The sequence below is a fragment of the Xyrauchen texanus genome, chromosome 36 (assembly GCF_025860055.1).
Source record: "Xyrauchen texanus isolate HMW12.3.18 chromosome 36, RBS_HiC_50CHRs, whole genome shotgun sequence".
Lineage (NCBI taxonomy): Eukaryota > Metazoa > Chordata > Actinopteri > Cypriniformes > Catostomidae > Xyrauchen > Xyrauchen texanus.
Window position 1 is genome coordinate 11,365,471 of NC_068311.1, and position 19,544 is coordinate 11,385,014.

At 36.6% G+C, this 19,544-nt stretch overlaps 1 protein-coding gene across 2 annotated transcripts in view; it reads left to right on the top strand.

The window, feature by feature from the left end:
• Positions 1–342: 342 nt before the first annotated feature.
• Positions 343–19,544, top strand: part of LOC127629627 (neurofibromin) — a 115,416-nt gene continuing 96,214 nt past the window's right edge. For both annotated transcript variants that reach the window (XM_052106749.1, XM_052106750.1), the window contains exons 1-3: positions 343–484; positions 16,047–16,190; positions 16,295–16,378. In XM_052106749.1, coding sequence (XP_051962709.1) covers positions 425–484; positions 16,047–16,190; positions 16,295–16,378 — 288 coding nt within the window. In that variant the 5' untranslated portion in view covers positions 343–424. The remainder of the gene's footprint in view (positions 485–16,046; positions 16,191–16,294; positions 16,379–19,544) is intronic.

Genomic DNA, 19,544 nt, shown 5'->3' on the forward strand with positions numbered 1-19,544 from the left:
TTACCAAGATTGGCATCCTACATTGATCCCTATTATTGTGTCCAAAAACGACACTTTTATAATTGTATTATTTTGACCTCAGTTTAGGCCCACACGTTCTATTTACCTCTGTTATAATGTACTTCTTGAGCACAGCAGCACTTACTGCGCACGCGCAAAACCACCAGACTGGCTCGAGAGAGGAGGATTCAAACTTCCGGTGGTGTGTCATGGCGGCGTGGTGGAGTATGCTTGAAGTGAAAAACTAAACCCAGACCCCCCTCCCCCTTCTCCCTCCACCTCCACCTCTTCCTCTGTTTCCACCTATATTGTTTTTCGGAGCGCTTTTGGGGATATTTGGCGCACTGGGGAAGAAGCGCGAGCAGAAATCGGGATCGCAAAAGTGATTGAGAGGAGATATTGCGGCGCGCTCATCCGCCTGAGCATGGCGGCGCACAAGCCAGTGGAATGGGTCCAGGCCATAATTAATAGATTCGACGAACAGGTAAAGAAAGCACCCGACTCGGATGTCTTGTTGGTGTCTTTGACCTTTCAAAGCCAAAAAGCGTGCGCGCAAAGGATGCAATGGTTGATGCATGTGCATGTACGCGCTTTGTTTATGTTTAGGATGGGAGGTTTGTGGTGTTTGGGCTTTCACTTGGGAAATGCAATACGCGCATGTCCTGGTTTAGGTCTGTTATCTTGCATTTGGTCAGCGAAAGCCAAATGTAAGGCTATGGATTCGTGACTGATCTAATAAATGTTCAGCTCAATTTCTCGCGTGCAGTGGCTAAAGATAAACAAAAGGAATCAGACTCCCTCCGTGCTGTTGACACGAGGAGAGATGGTATTGCATAGCTGGTGCAGCTTTACAGGGATCTGCCAGTTGAGAAATCGAGAGTTGTCTCGATTTATTAATGCGTTATGTGCTTTCTAGATAGAATGTTTCATGCATCTAAGCCTTCAGATTCAGTTACTGCAAAGGTTTGTTGACATGTATTTGAATAATTTTTTAGAAGGACATTTGCAAAATCAGAGCACAGAATAAAAAATGGTTTGAAGCTAAGTTTGTATAGAAAAGACAAGTCCTAGGACAAATCAATGAATGAACTATGTAGCTACATTATGATTCTGATGTTATCTGAAACATTGCTGTGGATTTATATGCATGGGTCTTGTGTGAATGCTACTACATAATAAGTGTCCCTAATAAATAGGATGCTGTTTATAACCTCTCATGTGACTAACTGCTACTGTTGTGTTTTGTCACTGTGCTGTCAGCTAGTGAAAATATACATTTTAGAGGCTTTTCACAGTAGTTTGGTTCATGTTATGGGGGATTAGTGTCTGGATGTGTTCCATAACGGTTTGATTAAAGTGTAATAAGGAGTTTAGGCTGTGTTACCATTAAGCTGGTTTAGAGCTCTTTAAATCCGAGAACTTAAGGCACTTGTTTAGATGTGTTGACAAGTCAGGCTTTGGCCACCTTGCACTTTTCTTGTTGTTATACAGTACACATGATGTAGCCTAAATGGCAGCTGCTCACCACAGCTGGCCAAAAACAATTACATTCCAAGCAGAAAGCAAAGTTTTAAAGGGATAGCCTTCCGAATGTAGCCTTCGAAATGCGACCTTTTTTCACGGGAATTCGGAGGATGCATGAGGTGTATTTTACACAGTCACTTACGTTTATTGTCTCACAAATGCAACAAAAATAAATGTTGAACGTTGAAAAGTGCATATCCAGTATTGACGTGTTTCATGTGACATCACTGTATGACCATACTGCCATATTTGTGAAAACAATTCAATATTTCATTGTGCTGGGATGTGGCAAAAGCTGGCTACATTTTTGGTTCCATTTAGAAATCGTGAAAAGGTGATGCTGGTGTTTACTTACTATAGCCAAAATGTAATTTTTCTTTTAAGAAAGTTTTTTCTTTCAAGCTTCATTTCGACCAAAGTCAAGCAGCGATGAAGGGGGAGATCAGGGATAAAAACATCTGTGAGTCTTTGCTCATTTAATCAGTTTTAATGTGAGTTAACTGTACACGTGTCAATTATATTTATAACTTAAATTCAGATACAATTAAACTGCATTAAATGTGCATTAAATTGCACATAGTACAATGTTATTCAAAACACTCAGTTGTAACACATTGTAATAAATAAAAAAAACATATTAATGTTACAATATATTTTATGCGTATATACTAATGTTAGTCAAAAAACTACCAGTGTTTCCCACAGGATTTTTTGAGACTGTGGTGGGTGTACCTCGGACCCTCTAAGGGGATCTGAGAGAATGTGCCTTTCCTCTAAGAAAAATGTGTACAGTTTAGTAAAATGCATCTATCTAGTGCACTTTGAGAGCAAAATTAATAGACTAGATCTATGAAGAACTTTGTGATCTTGTAAACAATTGTAATTTATTAGTAACAAATTTAGTAATTTAATCAAACACATTGGTTGAATAGATATGAATGGTGATGACATGGCAAAAAAGTCACACAAACAAAGCATTTTAAACGAGACAGAGTTAAAACGGTAGCGTTACTTGATCTATATTAGTTAACATTATAAATAGCCTAAAGTTACATGATGAGCCAACTTGCTCCTCAGATTCTGAAAATAGTTACGTTGTCAGAGCTGCTGGTAATATCGTTAACGTTAGATATTTAGCTAACGTTAGCTAGCTAGATATACCGTTACATACGTTATACATTGTTTTTTGGATATGTCAGTCGACATAAGCGAAAAGAACTACAGCTAACGTTGTTAGCTAACTTTAATGTTTCCTAACTTGGCTAACGTTAGATTAACATTAATTACCAATGATAACTTATGCAGTAACGTTATCTGTTTGCTGTCGTACATTGATAATGATAAAATTGTGTTTGGACTAGTGGATAACTGCAGTGGATATTGTAACTTTAGTTAATGTAACTTACCTCAGTGTTTCCCAACCTTTTTCTGCCACGGCACACTTTTTACGAATATTAGAATTCCACATAACCATTGTCAATAGTTTTTGTTTTCAAGAATTTGTCCATGTTTTCTGTCATTTTGTAGCATGTTTACTTGTACTGTTTGAAATTCGGCTATGTAGAAAACACAGATCACATAGGTACTAGGGCTGAAACGATTATTCGACGGTATCAACAACGTTGATTAAAAAAATTGTCAACAGAAATTTTAATTGTTGAATAGTCTCATATAATGTAACATGAAATCATATGAAACACTAATGATGTTCTGACTGAGGAGAGGAAGAAAACTCAGCCCACAGTCCAGATGCACTCTAAACTTCCCAAACAGCTTCATGTGATGTAGATCGCAAAGTATCAGGGAATTATAATGCAAAAATAGAAAATAAGTAAATGCAGAAGCACTGTCATCATGAAATAAAGCAGAGCCAGATCTGGCATTCCACTTAAGCAAAACTTGCATGTCAGAGCATGTAAAAAGCAAACAACCTGGTATTATATCTTTAATGCAACCTTTATTTAAGTTAAAATAATAAGGAAGTTGGTCATAAACTCCGAAAATGACATTTCTGTGTGCGGACAGCGCCACTTCTATGAGTCACGTGAAGGGGAGAGATGGAAACTGCACCTGACTGATGAACACTAGCACGGGGATGCTCGTCCCTCATGTGCGTTTGCTGCAACTAGATTATAACTTGATGGCTTGCAGCGTATTGAATCATAATATACTGTATGTGTCACGGTGTGTGTCTTATTGTGAAGAAAATTGTCAATACCCAGCATTATTAAGAAGAGTTTGTTTTTGTGAGTTAAGCTGCGTGCACACTGCCAGCGACATCGCGCGCGACTCCATCACATTAAATTTCAATGAGAGCACAGCGACTTCCGGTGACACGAGCTGTCGCGACCGTTGGCGACTAGATGTGGGCGTGTACAGCGACGCAACAAAGTTGAGACAAGTTCAACTTTATTCAAATGAAGAGCGACTAACGGAAGCGACAGCCAATAGGAGAGAAGACGGGAGAGCTCACGTGATCCTTCTCTCTCGCTCTCTCTCTCTCTCTCTCTCTCTCTCTCAGCTCCTGCAGTAACGGAAAGATGGATGAAAGGCTAATTCTTGCTGTTAGCAATTTTCCAGTGCTCTATGATATAGATATGGTATATCCAGCCGCAGCTCTTGCACCAGCCGGTGGTACTCGCCGTGCTGACTCCGAGATTTAATGGTTTTGTGGACCCAGACAGACCGGCGCTTATGCTTGCGAGATAAACAGCCGCTATGGCAAAGAGCACGACTTGTTTCTCATTCATCTTTGATATAAAGCATTTTATGTACTGATTCCATTTATATTTAGTCTTTTCCCTCCAAAATGTTTGCTTTTAGTGCCAAGAAAAGCGATTTGCTGTCAAGAACAATGGAATGACATCCGTGAATGTCATTTATAAACGTTAATAGGCAACCAGTAGTGGGAACGCCCACTAGCGACTTCACCGCCAGCCACTGGCGACCTGCAGCAACAAAGTCACTGGCAGTGTGTACGCACCTTTAAAGATAGATCGAAGTGAACATAAAGTTGAGAGAGTGTAGTCTTAGCCCATTATACACTGCAACAAAACACGTTTTTGATTTAGACTTTTTTTGGCTTGTTTTCCAAAAATAATACATAAAACTAATTTAAAACAACATACATTTACTTAAGGAGCTGTACTGCAGAAGAAACAATTGTTATTGGATAATGTTGATAATGTAAAATATCAATAAATAGCCTACTTAAAAAAACATACATTCTCTGAAAGCAAGTCTAAATATCTTGTATGTTGCTTCTCAAGTAAATGTAACTTGTTTTAAGGATTTTTAGACAATATATATGGAAAACAAGACAAAAAAACTTGATTACAATAGGATTGTTTTGCGGTGAATTTTTTACTGAATTCAATTTAATTTGCTTGTAATTCAGTGAATGTCCTCTTTATTGTTAGTAAGCAAGTTTAATAAAACCTTTTAAGTCGGGCACAAGCTGATGATTAATTGTTGCAATAATCGCCCGAATAATCGTTCTAATAATTGTTAGATTAGTCGATTATCAAAATAATCGTTAGTTGCAGCCCTGATGGGTATGTTGTGTGAGATCACAGGTGGCAAGAGCGCTAATTGGGTAATGAAAAACAACAACAAATTTGCTTCTTGCAATGCCACAACAAATTAAAGGGATGCCACAACAAATTAAAGGGATGCAAACTCACAAGAGTTGAAAAAGTTGAGACAATCACTGGTCCACAAACCATTTTTCTGGAAATTGTTTTTTTTAAAGAATAAGCACCAATTGTAGTGATTTCAAGTATATAAAATTAACTGCACAGTTGTGCAGGAATAGCTGCAAAAATAAAGAGTATTTTAGTGTGCTTTGATTCTGTTTCACACATTTGTTAAATTTTATTAACTGATTAGTGACCCCTTCTGGAAATGTTACTGGGGTCGACAAATGAGCGTATTATGTGCAGTGTGTGAGTCATTTAATAATTTTGAGTCATTCATGACCGAAATCTACCAAGAGACATTATAGTGTTTAAGCAATTAAAGAACAAGTTTGAGAATAATTTTTCATCCAAAAAGACAACAATAATAGTCTATCAATAAAATTAATATGTATCAATAACATCCTTAGCTTCTCCTTCATTAAAACTTGCATGAATATAAATCTACTGACTTCAGTAGAATGTTTAAGAATTATAAAGACAAAGCAGATGTACTGTATAATTTTCCTATAGTATTTAAACTGCTGAGCATGACTTTTATCAGAAAAGACCACAATAATAGCCAAATAATAATAATAATAATTTTGAGTTTCAAGCACCTCACCGAAATGAACTGCCGGTTGAAATGCGACGCACCTGATTGATCTCTGCCTGCATCACTTCGGACTAATGATGGACTATACTCTTGAAATGAAATGCATAGACTATAAATTAATTGCCAACAAAAGCCTTCATCAGCCAACTATCAAAGGACAATTGCGTCAATGTGAACTTCTGCAGTTAATCCAGGATCAAAGACATTAGTCATTAATCTTACAGTAAATAAAAAAAAAAAAAATGTTGTGTTCCTTTCAACAGTCACCTTCATCTTTCTCACTGGGGGTTCTAAATACAATTATTATTAAATTTGTATACACAATTTACAATCATATTTAATCAAACTACACAATGATCACTCTTAAGGCTTTATAGATATTACAGTAAACATTTTTGATAATGTATGATTTTGTTTGTATAGCTGCTTTGAAACAAGCTGTGAAAAGCGATATAAAAATAAAAAAAGACTTGACAAGCATTGCTTGTCACGGAGGGGCGATTTTACGACCATGTAAGAAAGCGGGCGATGTGCACAGTAAACCCTGAAAACATGTATTTGGAAAAGAGAGAGAAAAAAACTGGCAGTTGCTTTTATAGCAGAAAGTTTATGTTTAGGTCTAAGCGTTTTCTTGGTGAATTTAAATGTTTAATATCTGGAGTCTATGATATTTGGAAAAGATAAGGTAATAGTTAATTAAATTAAACTGAGACATTCAAAATCTCTTCACAAATTTGGACAGTTTTTAAATATTTCTTGTTGCTTAGTACTCTCAAAGACATTGTTTGTGAAGCAAAAACGTGTGTGAAAAACACTGGTGAAAAGTGACCATTTCATAGACTTGTGTTCTGCAGCGCTGACGCAAGCCCCTTAACGTGTATAAATGTCAGTCACTTTTGCACATTAATCGTAGTCACAACAATCACAGAAGTGTCTGATTATGGTTTCAAATTAGCAAATTTTGTTAAAAGGTGAGGAGTTTGGATCCCTGAAATCATAAATCTTTCATGCATTTATCGGCAAACCTGACAATCTTTCACAGCACAGTGGTTGGGAAACACTTTCCTACCTCAAGTGATGATGTGTCCTCAAAATGCCTTGGTGTCTTGGATGCAGCCTGTTGGTTCCAGGCCTTCGATACTATATTTGCCGTTACTTCAAAGTCTGCTGCGATACAAATTCAATTTGATTAGATTCAGGGCCCTGTGATCGATATTTTGTTATTATGTGCCTATTTTACACAATCAATAAAATTTTTTTGTCCTCAGATGCAACCAAAATATAATTTGAATATTTTATTGATCTCTCTGAAAAGTGCAAATTTAGTTTCCACATTGGGACATCCACAACATAATAAGGTACTTCAGCTGTTGAAATAAAATTACACAGATAATAATATAAAACATTTCTGACTGGTATTGAGAGATGCTTTGCCAAAGAAATGGTGCAAAACACAATGTTAGAGATCTTCCATGTTATTATTAGAAGTGTAAAAATATTTTTGGCTCATTATGAAACTGTGGCGGGACAATTACACTATGGCAGGTCACAGGAAATATAGGTAATTAATGGGAAACGCATCATAAGATCTTGAAGCACAGACATTATTCACACCACCAGACCACAATGCAAACATATATGGTATATTACTTAATATGCCTCGGTTGCTTTACATTTTTTCTTCAAGTTAAAAGCAGCTCTTTCATTCATACAGATAGGATCAGTAATTTTGTAACCAAATCAGAGCAGAAAACAACACAGGCATTTGTAACTTCTGAACAAGAGATTTTCACAGTGTTGTACTGGTAGGCATGTGCACTCACCGGTCACACATCAGACTTGCTGGCGTACAGCGGCAAATCATGGTTAAAATATATTAATGTCCGCGAAAGTCAAATTTAGTAATATTTGTGCTGACCTCAGACCTTTATACAGGGGGTCTTGACAATTTAACAGGTGTTTTTTTCATTCAAATGACGTCACTGAAACGGGTCATTACGCATTGGGACATCCACAAAAAAATACTTAAGTTGTTGAAAAAAATTATATACATAAATACATAATATGAAAAGTCACAGACAAATGATAATTTGATGTTAGTCGTTTGATGAAAAAGCATTGCCTTGTGGAATGAGGTAAAAACTACAGTGGCAATTTGTCATCTCTCAAACAGTCAAGTCTTCGATCCAAAATACTTGCATACCCACAAATTGTTGTCGACAGGCGAGTATCTGTGTTTTTTCTTGGCTACAACTTCCACAGTTGTATTAAAAAATTCAGTCACTCCTTGCATATCCATGTGGCTACATGAGAAGCAAATTTAGCGCTTATAAAGCAAGATGAATAACATGAGGTTGCTGGGTCACCTGATGGGGAAAAAGTGCTTTTTACCAAAATGACCTTATTGAATTCAACAACAGTCCCTTAGAAGATGCAGTTATCATGCTTTACACATAATCACCCTCCCCTACTAAAATTAAGTATGATTTTATAGTAACATATAGTATTTATTTTAAGTATTTTGACATTATGAAATATGAACATTTTGACATTTTATTGAAAAGTCTCACTAAGTCTAGTCCAGAGACACTACTGGAATCTGGACATTACAGATGCAAGTGTAGAACTTGTGCTCTCACATTTGTATGTTGCACAGAAACAAGACATTAGGTTAATTTTAAATGAACCGGATGGCAACACAAGATTACAGTACAGGATTTTATGTCTGTATATTCTATGAAGTGTGTTACCATGTCACATAATATACTGTGCCTGCTAGTTTAATATAATCCCTGGCAAACTTAAAATAGGCTAATCTGTTAGGTTAAATCTATTACTCTTTTGTATATTGAAACTGTGTTTTAATAAATAATGTTTTTAAATGGTTTTGACTACTATTTTATTCATTAATACTATAATTTATTTAAGAAAGCCTAGCGTTGACATTTTTAACATTGACCTTTATTACTTGAATAATGTGTATTGACTTGCATGTACAAATATTTATTGTACAATTTCTCAAATTCAAATCTACAAGCTCTCAATTTTTGCAACACTTTTTTTTACCTTCCAACAGGAACCTTACATTGGCCTCTAGATGTTGTAAAACTGAGAATGTCATAAGAACAGTCCATGGAAAAGTTTCAGCAAAATCATAGTTGACATTGTTAAAAGCAATGTAAATGTAACTGTTGAAGTTATCAGCTGAGCTTCAGGATACGGAAGCAACAGATGATGCATTGTAGGGGTGCACCGATCGATCGGCCACCGATCGAAAATCGGCTGAACTTCGTCTTATTACTGTGATTGGCGATCGGCTGATCATGCCTAGATTTAGGGCCAATCTTTTTTGCAGCATGCAAGGAATCACACATACGGTACACTGCTCCTCTGAGCACTTGCTCAGCCCTTGAAGCATGACAGAGTGGTCACAATACCACTAATGACAGATATAACTGTTTAACCTTCAATGTCGGCACCATCTTCATGCATTTGCTTAATAATTAATGATTTGTGTTTCAGTAAAATGCCAAAGACAGTAAACAAATCATAGATATTAATGATTTCTCACTGAAGCAGTATTAGAGCTTGTAATGTATGTATTGCTTTTCTTATATTTGAAAGTATCTCTCCTGTGTGTGATGTTCTCATGGTTTTTACTGGTTGCCAGTATGTCACAATGACCTTTTGATATTGACAACAGAACTATACATAACTGTTTTAATACAAATAAATGTTAGCAATTCACAATTAATGTAATTTTGGTAATAATTTATAAAAAGGTTTCATTTATTTAACATTAATGCATTAATATCATGAACAAACAATTAATAATATAATTGTACAGCATTTATTAATCATAATGTTACAATTGTTCATTGCTAGTTCATAGTGCATTAATACAACGTCTGATTGTAAAAAGTGAATATTATATGTTGTAACTAACATTAAGTTTATTAGGTCATGATAACTACAGTAATGTTGTTGAATAATGTATACAAATGGAACCTTTCTGTGAAGTGTTACCATAATTTTACAGCTTGGGGCATAAATATATTACTACACAATATACATTGCAAAAGTCTGGCAAAGGGCACTTTAAAAAAAGAATAATAATAATAATTTGGTATTGGCCGATCTTAGTGTTAAAAAATCGGAGATCGGAATCAGCTTAAAATTTCCTGATCGGTGCACCACTAAGGCTATGTTCAGATTTTTTCTCAAATCAGATCTTTTCAGGCAGACTGTTCGCACTATTAAATGCAAGTGATCAAATCAGATTTGCGCATTCAGACATAACCAACCTATCAGCATGGGTTGCTTGGGTAACGACGTATGCGTACCCACATGATAACGCTTTCAAAACAGATTCAGGAAAAATGAGGTGCATCATCTTGCTCTCCAAATAAGCGCAAGAAAAATTCAGTGATGAGGAGACTAGTAAATATTGTGATGTTCCATGCTGCAGTCATCGTTTTTTGACGTCATTGTTTTGTTAAGAGTGACACAAAAGACTATTTGAAATCCAAATGGAGCAGCCAGATCTTTCCGGACGGAGACGCATCTGAAAAAATCTGATTTCAATCGCATTTGAAACCACCTCCCGATTTAGTTTGAATCAGATTTCATGTGGTTTTTTGTGGTCTAGTCTATAAAAAATTAATCGGGATACAATCTGGATATACAAAAAAAAAATCTATTTTTAGTGGCAGTCTGAACAAGGCCTAATGCATTGCACTGTAACTGCTGGAGTAAAACTGGAGTAGATAGTATATTTGAACATTTAAAATGTATTATTATTTATTAAAAAAAGAAGCCCTGGAGCATGACATCCTGCTGCCTATATTCATAGTGTGAACCAAAATTGTTTACGTAGGCTACTTGAAATCTTGTTTGACCACCCCTTTAGAATATAGTGAAGAATCTGTGAGCTTTAGTTTAACTTTTTTTTTTAAATTTTTTTAGACTCTATAGAAAGTAAATTGAGGTTTGAAGAGGGGGTAATGGGATCCAGAATGGTTGTATGCTGCATTCAAACCCACATTGCCCAAATGAGCACTATGATGCAACATGTCATGTAGCACCCACTAGGTCATGGCTCCAACAGTTTAGTTCACTTTGTGTTGCAGTTGTCCACAAACTGTATTAGTTTAAAACATAGGCAATACACTGAAGAGCAATTCCTCATCAGGGAGCGCTTGGAGTGGGGAGAGGCCTCCACCCCCTCACTCTTCATATGCTTCATTAAGCCAGGCCATGTGTGCTTTCAACACTCCCACTCCACAGACTTAACTGCTTGTGTGTGTTTGAGAGAACAAGAGCAGATGTGCAAGCCTGCAGGTGTGCAGCATAGGCTGGAAGTCTGGAATACTTGGGGCTCTTTGTTTTAACACATAAAATTAGAGTATTTAGACCCAGGATGGGTGGGTTGTGGTCTCAAAGTGCTTGGATGTTCTCTCGAGGGTGGGTGTGTCACATTTAAGACTGTTTGACCTCCGACTCCTCAGTCTGTGCTTACCACATGTTATGAGCTGTTTTCCACCCAACACTCTCCATAAAGGCACTCCAACAGCCATAATACAGACTGGGCTACAGGAACCCAACATTTACACCTGCTTGCCAGACCCATGGGTCTACTACCATCATTTTAACCCTTTTTTGATAGGACCGTTCATGTATCAGTTGCTTTTGTGCCTTATTTTAGTCGGTGTAAGTTTGTTGTTTAAGGTTAAAGATTGACCAATATATCATGTAGTCCAATTAATCGTCTGATAGCCATGGTTGATTAACAGAAGTGTTACCTCCAAAGCCTTAAAACATTTGTTTTTGTGAATTTGGAGAAAATGTCATATTAAATTAGTGGTTCTCAACTTGTTTGCTTAAGGATTCAGATTTTACATAGGACATCAAGTGGTGACCCAATAGAGAAATAAATGTTACCTGTATTTTATATAGCCTGGGTTAAGTTTTCTTTTATCTTGCAAAGTTTTTCTCCCCTCTTTTAAAAATGTGTGAGGCTTCTTTTTAGCAAGTTTTGCTCAGTCGACAGCATTTGTGGCATAAGGTTGATTAACACACACAAATATTTTGCCTCATCCGTGCTTGCTTTGACAAAAGCAAAAATCGAAGTTAAAGTGAGGCAAAAAGTAAGAGTGAGAAAAAAAATATAATCTCGAATTTGATCAGATTTATGGCTGATTCACGATTAGTTTTTTTTTTTTTTAAATGTACTCCAACATGTTTGAAATTGTATGCTCTTTATTAGAATACAAGGCAACCTGGTTAGAGAAATCCAAGTTCTTTTCATTATAGAAAACAAAGGTGTGCAAGAAACATTTACAGATACACCAAATGCACCACAGGGGTATGTTGTCAATAGTGTAAATGTGAAATTAATTAAAATGTAATAAACCCAGATGTTCAGAAATAATAGAATAATAAAATTGCTAAATAATTCTTAGCCAGTGTAGGTATTCATTATATTTAAACCAAGTCTATCTAGAAAGTCATCTAGAAATCAATATCTATAAATGATCAAGTTTATCTATGAAGTACTCATTGTATATCAAAAAATGTGTGTGTATATTCATAAACCCCTATAGATGAAGACGTGCCCTCTAGCGGTTCACACTAAGCAGGGGAGTAATACAAAATAATTTATCATTACAACTTAACTAGAAAAGTTTGAAAAAAAGATTGCTTGCCAAATGTGGTCTGTAGATGCAGTACACTTGAAACACGGCACAGAACAAAGCAATAATTAGTAGGGATGCACCGAAATTAAAATTCTGGGCCGAAAATCCAGGATGCACTTGGCCGAAAACCGAAACCGAAATGTACTTTTTTTCTTCTTCTTTTTTTTTTATTTTTTATAATTGTATTAATATTATACTTTTTCATTAATTTCATGAATTTAATGAATCTGAATTAAAAAACTACAAACCAGTAAAATAATCACACTTTTATTGAAAGTAACTCGCCAAAGTTGGACAAAAAATATATTAAAAAAATATTAAATATTATTCTTCATTCAGTTCTGTAAAAATCAAAATTTACAGATTTTATTAACAATTATCCAAATAATGTAAAGTTTTAGAAAACTATTATATGCAAAACAACAGTCAAGTAATGAACTTGGCTAGAATCTTTCAAAAAGTTTAAATATGCAACAGTAATTTTAATTAAAACAAAAGGCAGAACACAGAATGGCAGAGGGCCTCTATTCCACTGATCTATAACTATAATATATAATTATATATATAGATCAGTGCTCTATTCTGTTTATGGAAATGTACGTACACTTTAAGTGAAAATGATTGTGCAAAACAGCAGTATTTGAACTAAATCCAACCTCAACTGTAAACGACAGATGTATCCTCAAGTGAAGAACAAGTGTAAAGTAATTGCTATACACATCAAATTGGACCGCTTTCTATTTAAGTACAAGTGACAGGTTTCTCTTCAAGAACAAAAGTTGCTAAACTTTCTGACAGTCTCTCCTGTCAGAAAGCTCATCAAGAACATGAGATGCTGCACTGAACAGTTTCTCACTCGCTGTGCTGGTGCTTGGGCAGATAAATACCTGTGTGCAATCCGCGCAAGCAAAGGAAAGCGGTCTTTGTTCATGCACCAGTAGTCAAGGGGATTGTCGCTTCTGGCAATGGGTAGTTCAGCTAGATATCAAGATATATAGTCTCAAGTTGTGGTGTAGCTGCGCTAGTTGTGGCACTGCTGTGGATCGGGGCGCTTTCCTGAAGAATCTCTTGCTGTACTCGGTGTATTGAATTGGATGTCGTGTTTTTAGGTGGTGTATCAAACCTGTTGTGGAAAAGTTCTTCTTCACCGTACCCCCTCTGCTGAACAAACACTGCAGATCGCAAATTTGATGTCCTTATCAGAAACTTTGAAGAATTTCCACACCGCTGACATGATCGGCCTTTGTTGGGTAGCGCCGTGATAAGGGCTAGATCGATCCAGAGTGAAATCTGAGCACTGAGGGGTGGGGTGAGGAGGTATATATTTTTGGCTCATATTTCAGCCTTTTTTCTCTTTTGGCCAAAAACCGAAAATGCCATTTTCGGCCGAAAATTTTCATGAAGCACCCATAACTGTCAAGTGACTTAAGCTTTTTAAAGGGTAAAAAGGAAAGAAAGGAGACTGTTTATCAACATGCGCACACCGAGACCCATTATGGTCTTAAGCCAGTGTATACCTGCGTGATGGATAAAGCTTAGCTGCAATCACACTGCGTACAATCGTACTGGGAATATTACAGCTGTCTTTAATATCAGTCTCCGTGTTGTTAACCTGTCACGTTCATTTGGAGCGTGACACACACACAGTTTATAAGATCAGGATCACCATTAATAAAGCATCAGCCTTATTTACAACGTATCTAACTATAGTGTTTGCAGTAGTTTTTGTAAAATCTCAATTTCTCGATTTAAGAATTATTTTTATTTTTTTTGTCAACTCAAATTCAATTTAATCTGAAAAATTGGAAAAACCGCCCAGCCCTAGATTAAAGGCTGAATTGTGAAGCTTATAATTTTATGAAAGCACTTATATACATTTTTGTGTTAAAACTTGTGTATTATTTGAGCTGTTAATTTGTTTAAATTTTAATATTTATCTCCTTGTACACTGAAATGGACAATTAATCAAATTAAAATCGTGACTTGTCCTAGTGTGATTTATTAAACCGCTAAAGGCTGCAATCCTACAGTGGACGAGCTGCGTATTTTAAATCCGACCGCTCAAGCACTAGAAACTCCACAGACACTGAGAATCATTTACGTTGTATCAGATGAAAGAGCAGATCACTTATCCATTGTGAACCATGCAGCACATGTAAAATATTTATTTATATAATTAAATATTTGCCCTTTAATCTCAGCTTTATTTGTATCTAATTTAAAACAATAGAGTTGACCAAAGTGCTTCACATTATTACAATTTAAAACATAACATTAAAAATTACCACATACAGAAACATCAGTAATCTGAAATTCAAACACTTCTACATTTCATTTGTCATACTCAAAATTCAGTGTAAAGAGTTTTCAGAAGTGACTTAGAAGTCTTCAATGATCACACTTAGCAGCATGTCACCAACTGTTTATCAAGGAAAGTGAATCTTCCAGCAAAAAACATTCGTCATAATAAAAGCATGAATCAAAATAACATCTAGATGCCTAAAATTTAATACAAATATATTACAACTGTCTGCCTTTTTCTTGAGGGTCTTACTGAGGAAACAAATTTGGGTGGGACGTCTGCTAGAAGTTGTTCTACAGCATTCCGTAGCTCTGTCTGCAGTCATTTTTTTTCCTGTTTACAGCTGGTAATAAGATGCGTTTCGAATAATCTGATCGCAAATAGTCAGCGCTAAATATAGTTGTAAATAGGGCGCAAAGTGTTTTGTGATTTGGATCACAAAAAACATACAGAGGTAGTCAAAAATCACATCTCATTTGAGGTTTAAATCACTGTCCTGATGCGTCCTGGACGGCAGCAAAGAACCACCTCTCACCAGTCAATCACTCGCCGAACAAATGTTTAAACTTGCATACAGATTTAAAAGGAAATATTTAAAATTGTATAACTATCTTAAAAGTTTTAAGAATGCATTGATAAGACACCATCTTGATGATGAAATTAACCTAAACTATAATTATTAAAGTATTTAGTAAATAATTTAAAATAACTAAACATGTGTTTAATAACACATTATCATATTAGCATATTTTTGCTGTGGTATCAAAATTGGTAATGAGAACCGTGAAATTTCACTGGTATCTGTACTGACTACTGAAATTTTGGTACCGTGACAACACTAGTTACTACCATAAAATCGTGATAAATTTAGTAAGGGTAATGTGTAATTTATTTTGCCACATTGTACAGTGTTGTCTCTTTCCCGCTTCAACCTAGAAAATTCTCACTAGCATTCAAATAGGTCACATCAGTTTTGTGGCAAATGTGTTGTGTGGGTGTCTAATTTGCTCCATAAAATTGTATTGTGTGTGTATATATTGACTACCTGGCCTGCAATCTAGAAATGGGTATTCCCCTTTGAAAACCCATATCTGTCACCCATTATGGTCATCATTGCTCTGATAGATTTTATTTTTTGCAGAAAATGTTTTAATAACTTTCTCTCTCTTTCTTTCTCTCTCTCTCTCTCTCTCTCTCTCTCTCTCTCTCTCTCTCTCTCTCTCTCTCTCTCTCAGCTCCCTATTAAAACAGGACAACAGAGCACCCACACCAAAGTGAGCACAGAACACAACAAAGAATGTCTGATTAACATCTCCAAGTACAAATTTGCCCTCGTCATCAATGGCCTGACCAACGTACTTAAAAATGTGAATAATATGGTGAGTCCCATCTATAACATTCAAGTTGCCCACTTTGAAAAAAGGGTTTTGTAGTTCGAATGACTCTGTTTTTGATTATGCATATTTGTATGTCTCATTCGTAGAGAATCTTCGGCGATGCTGCCGAGAAGAACCTCTACCTCTCCCAGTTGATTATTCTGGACACACTGGAGAAGTGTCTGGCAGGGGTGAGCAGCCCATCCTATCCCAGAGTGGACTTTGTCCAACCAATCCCATTTTTTCACTGTCCTACATCTTGCCTTTTGTTACACACTGCAATTTCAGCTTTATAGCTTAATGCAAAACTGCTTTACAGTCACATTCGTTCCATAATTGCCTGCCCACACCCTGACATTAATCAGAACACAGGAAAGACATATCTCATTGAAATCTTATGGCAAATGCTCCATTGAAATATAGATAAATGTGATATAAACCAATCGTAACACAAATTCCAGTGTATTTTATTGGGATATCGGGAATCTCAAATTATTGTGTTCTTGTCTTGTTGGTTGAAAAATGTCCAGAAATGGTCTATGATTGCTCATGAACTCTTGTCTGAGTCTTGGATACAGAGCCCTGTTAAAACAATTAAATTAAAACAGCTTTTACTCCCAGACAGACTGCTTTGGTCCGGCCATAGCAGAAGATTATTACATTTGCAGGTGTTTCCTCATCTTGAGATCGTCTGGATTTTCCTGTGTAGATTTTTCATTATTTTTCCTGCTAAGATAGCAAGACTGCTGTTCACTGTTCTGTGCATTTTGTTTTGCTTTTACAAAATGTGACATTTTCTTGGGTCATTTCATACTCATTCCATACTGATTTTATAACGAGTTAATATGGTGAGGTATACTTTTAATTATAGAGGATATATTTAGTAAATATAATGTACTTTTCTTCTATACTTTTCAGTATATATATATTATTATATATATTAGTGTATATCAGAATGTTTACCAGCATATTCACTTAAATTTATCCTGTATTACCTGACTTTTAGTATAAAGAGAAGATTGTTGAATTTCTTTTAAAGTTACAAAGCAATGTAGCTTGCAATTCGTCAGCTTTAGCAGGCAAGATCAAGTTAGCTTAAATTACTCAGATCAATACTTATTGCACTATATTTCACATGCTTTGCAGTTATGTAAGCTTACCTGTCCAATAAGAAGAACGCCTTATTTTGCCCTGCTGATGTTCACTTTAGTTTTCGATCGACCACAATCATGTTCCTGCTTAGCCAGACGGGATTCAGTAGATACATTTTTGTTTTGGCTTACTCTGAGTTTGTGTTGTGCCGGGAGCCGGATGTTTGCTGGATTCAATCTCTAAGATAACGTTACCTAGTGTTGCAGTTTGTTGTCGCTGTTGAATAGTGGAAGAGAAGCTATTACTGAGGCAAGGCTCTCGGGATTGCGCATAAACGTCACATCCTTTGGATTTTCCCGGCAAAAGCGACCCACTCCCTTCGCATGAATATCAGTCTACAGGCTTTAATAGGCAACCTAGGAAGTCCGGGAAGGGCTAATTTCTTAAGATGCATTACAATCCATTCACACATTGGCAAAAAAAGGGAAATATTACATGAAAATTGTTACATATTGCATCTTTAAGAAGAGAAATAACCTTTCTTCTTTTTATGAGGTGCCCCAACCCAATCACGTTTCTCTCGTCGAATTCGCAAATTCTGGGAACAAGAAAATGCTGTGGTTTTTCCAAGAAAGCTTTCCTTTACTCCTCATGTTACATGAAATCTTAGAAATTTGGCTAGAATTGATCAGGGCCTGTGTCCCTCAGTGGATAGTCGAGCCACAACCCTGTGAGCTCGCTCAATTTTCAGCTTATGTCCTGTTATTTCGAGCAGACTCTGAAAGAACCGGTCCAGGAATTCCACCATATTCTGCTCCCTCAGGAATTCCAATAATATGGATGTTATTTCACAGACTACGATTCTCCATATCCTCCAGCTTCCCCCCAGACGCGCTCATAGTCTGCTTTAGCAACTGGCGGATTAGCAGCTAATTACCTCCTCGATCCGTTTCTCGTCATCCCCCACTCTTGTAACCACCTCAGTGAATTTTGTCACCATGGCAGTGATCGATCGATGTAACCTTCATCATCATCATTGTCGACAAGTTCAACAATTCTTGCATAATTTCCGCACTTCACCAGCAAAATCAGCTCCCAGGTCGGCGGTCTTATAAGGGGTGTCAGCTTGAGCACGTAAGTGTCTTTTAATATCTCCAGAACCTGAAGATTTTGAATTCTTTGTCACATGGTCTACCTGGAACAAGGTGCATTGAATCTCACAAGTTTATGACAGTAATAGTGTTAAAACTAGAAAAGTGCACAGAGCTCGCCGTTCACACATCCGAACCTCGCATGGCGCCATGCGCAGGGTTCCAGACTGCGACCATGTTTTGAGAATGTGCGAGTTCAAATTTTATGTGGTCGCATTTGTGGACGCTCGAGCAACAGAACGCCGTTGTATCAACAGCAGCTGCTGCAGTCCGTAACTTATGTTCAAAATGAACGAGTACATCATGAATCCGTTTTCCAAATCGTGTTTTTGACTTATCCTGAATCACTACGGTACGCCTATAATAAGTGTTTATATTCTGACTATTTTATCCCGGGCTCGGCTTGGCTGCGATGTTGCCCAGTGCCTGCGTGACTCGCCATAGATATTAATGGAGAGAAGTAGCTCCGGCTACAGTGTTCTTCCGCAAGAAACGTGCAATTTATTTATAAACAATGTACACGTCACGCGCATTGCACACTGATGGTGAAACGCGCCAATTCCGAATTTACGAATTAAAATGAAAAGGTCAATTGCTGAATACTTTAAAAAACAATGTGTGGAAGTCAAGGATGCTGGTGGAAAGGACCAGCCAACGAGCCAGCACACAGACACAACTGATGACGAGAGCACAGGTGCGGACAGGGAGGAACCGAGTGAGCAAAGGAAAAAGAAGAACATGATCATTGACACTTGATTTGGAGTGAAACTTGAAGTGGTTTGATCAATATGGCTGTTTTTTACAGAATGTTCTGCATCTGGTCAAGATAATGCTTCTGCTCCCAATATCTGCAGCAGTGTGCGAAAGAGGATTTTCATGTCAGAAGTGAATAAAGTCGGACATTAGAGCAAATCTCCATACTGATACTGTGGAAAAAACATAATATGTAATACTGATACATATTAAAAAACATAAATGTTTTTATAATAGTTTTTTTGATTTGATAGTTAAAAGATTAAAACATTTTGCTAACATGAGGTCTTGTGTCACTGTCAGTCTTTTTACATCAGTGCAAAACTAGGGTATGCAGATTAAGACCACTATTCATTAGCAT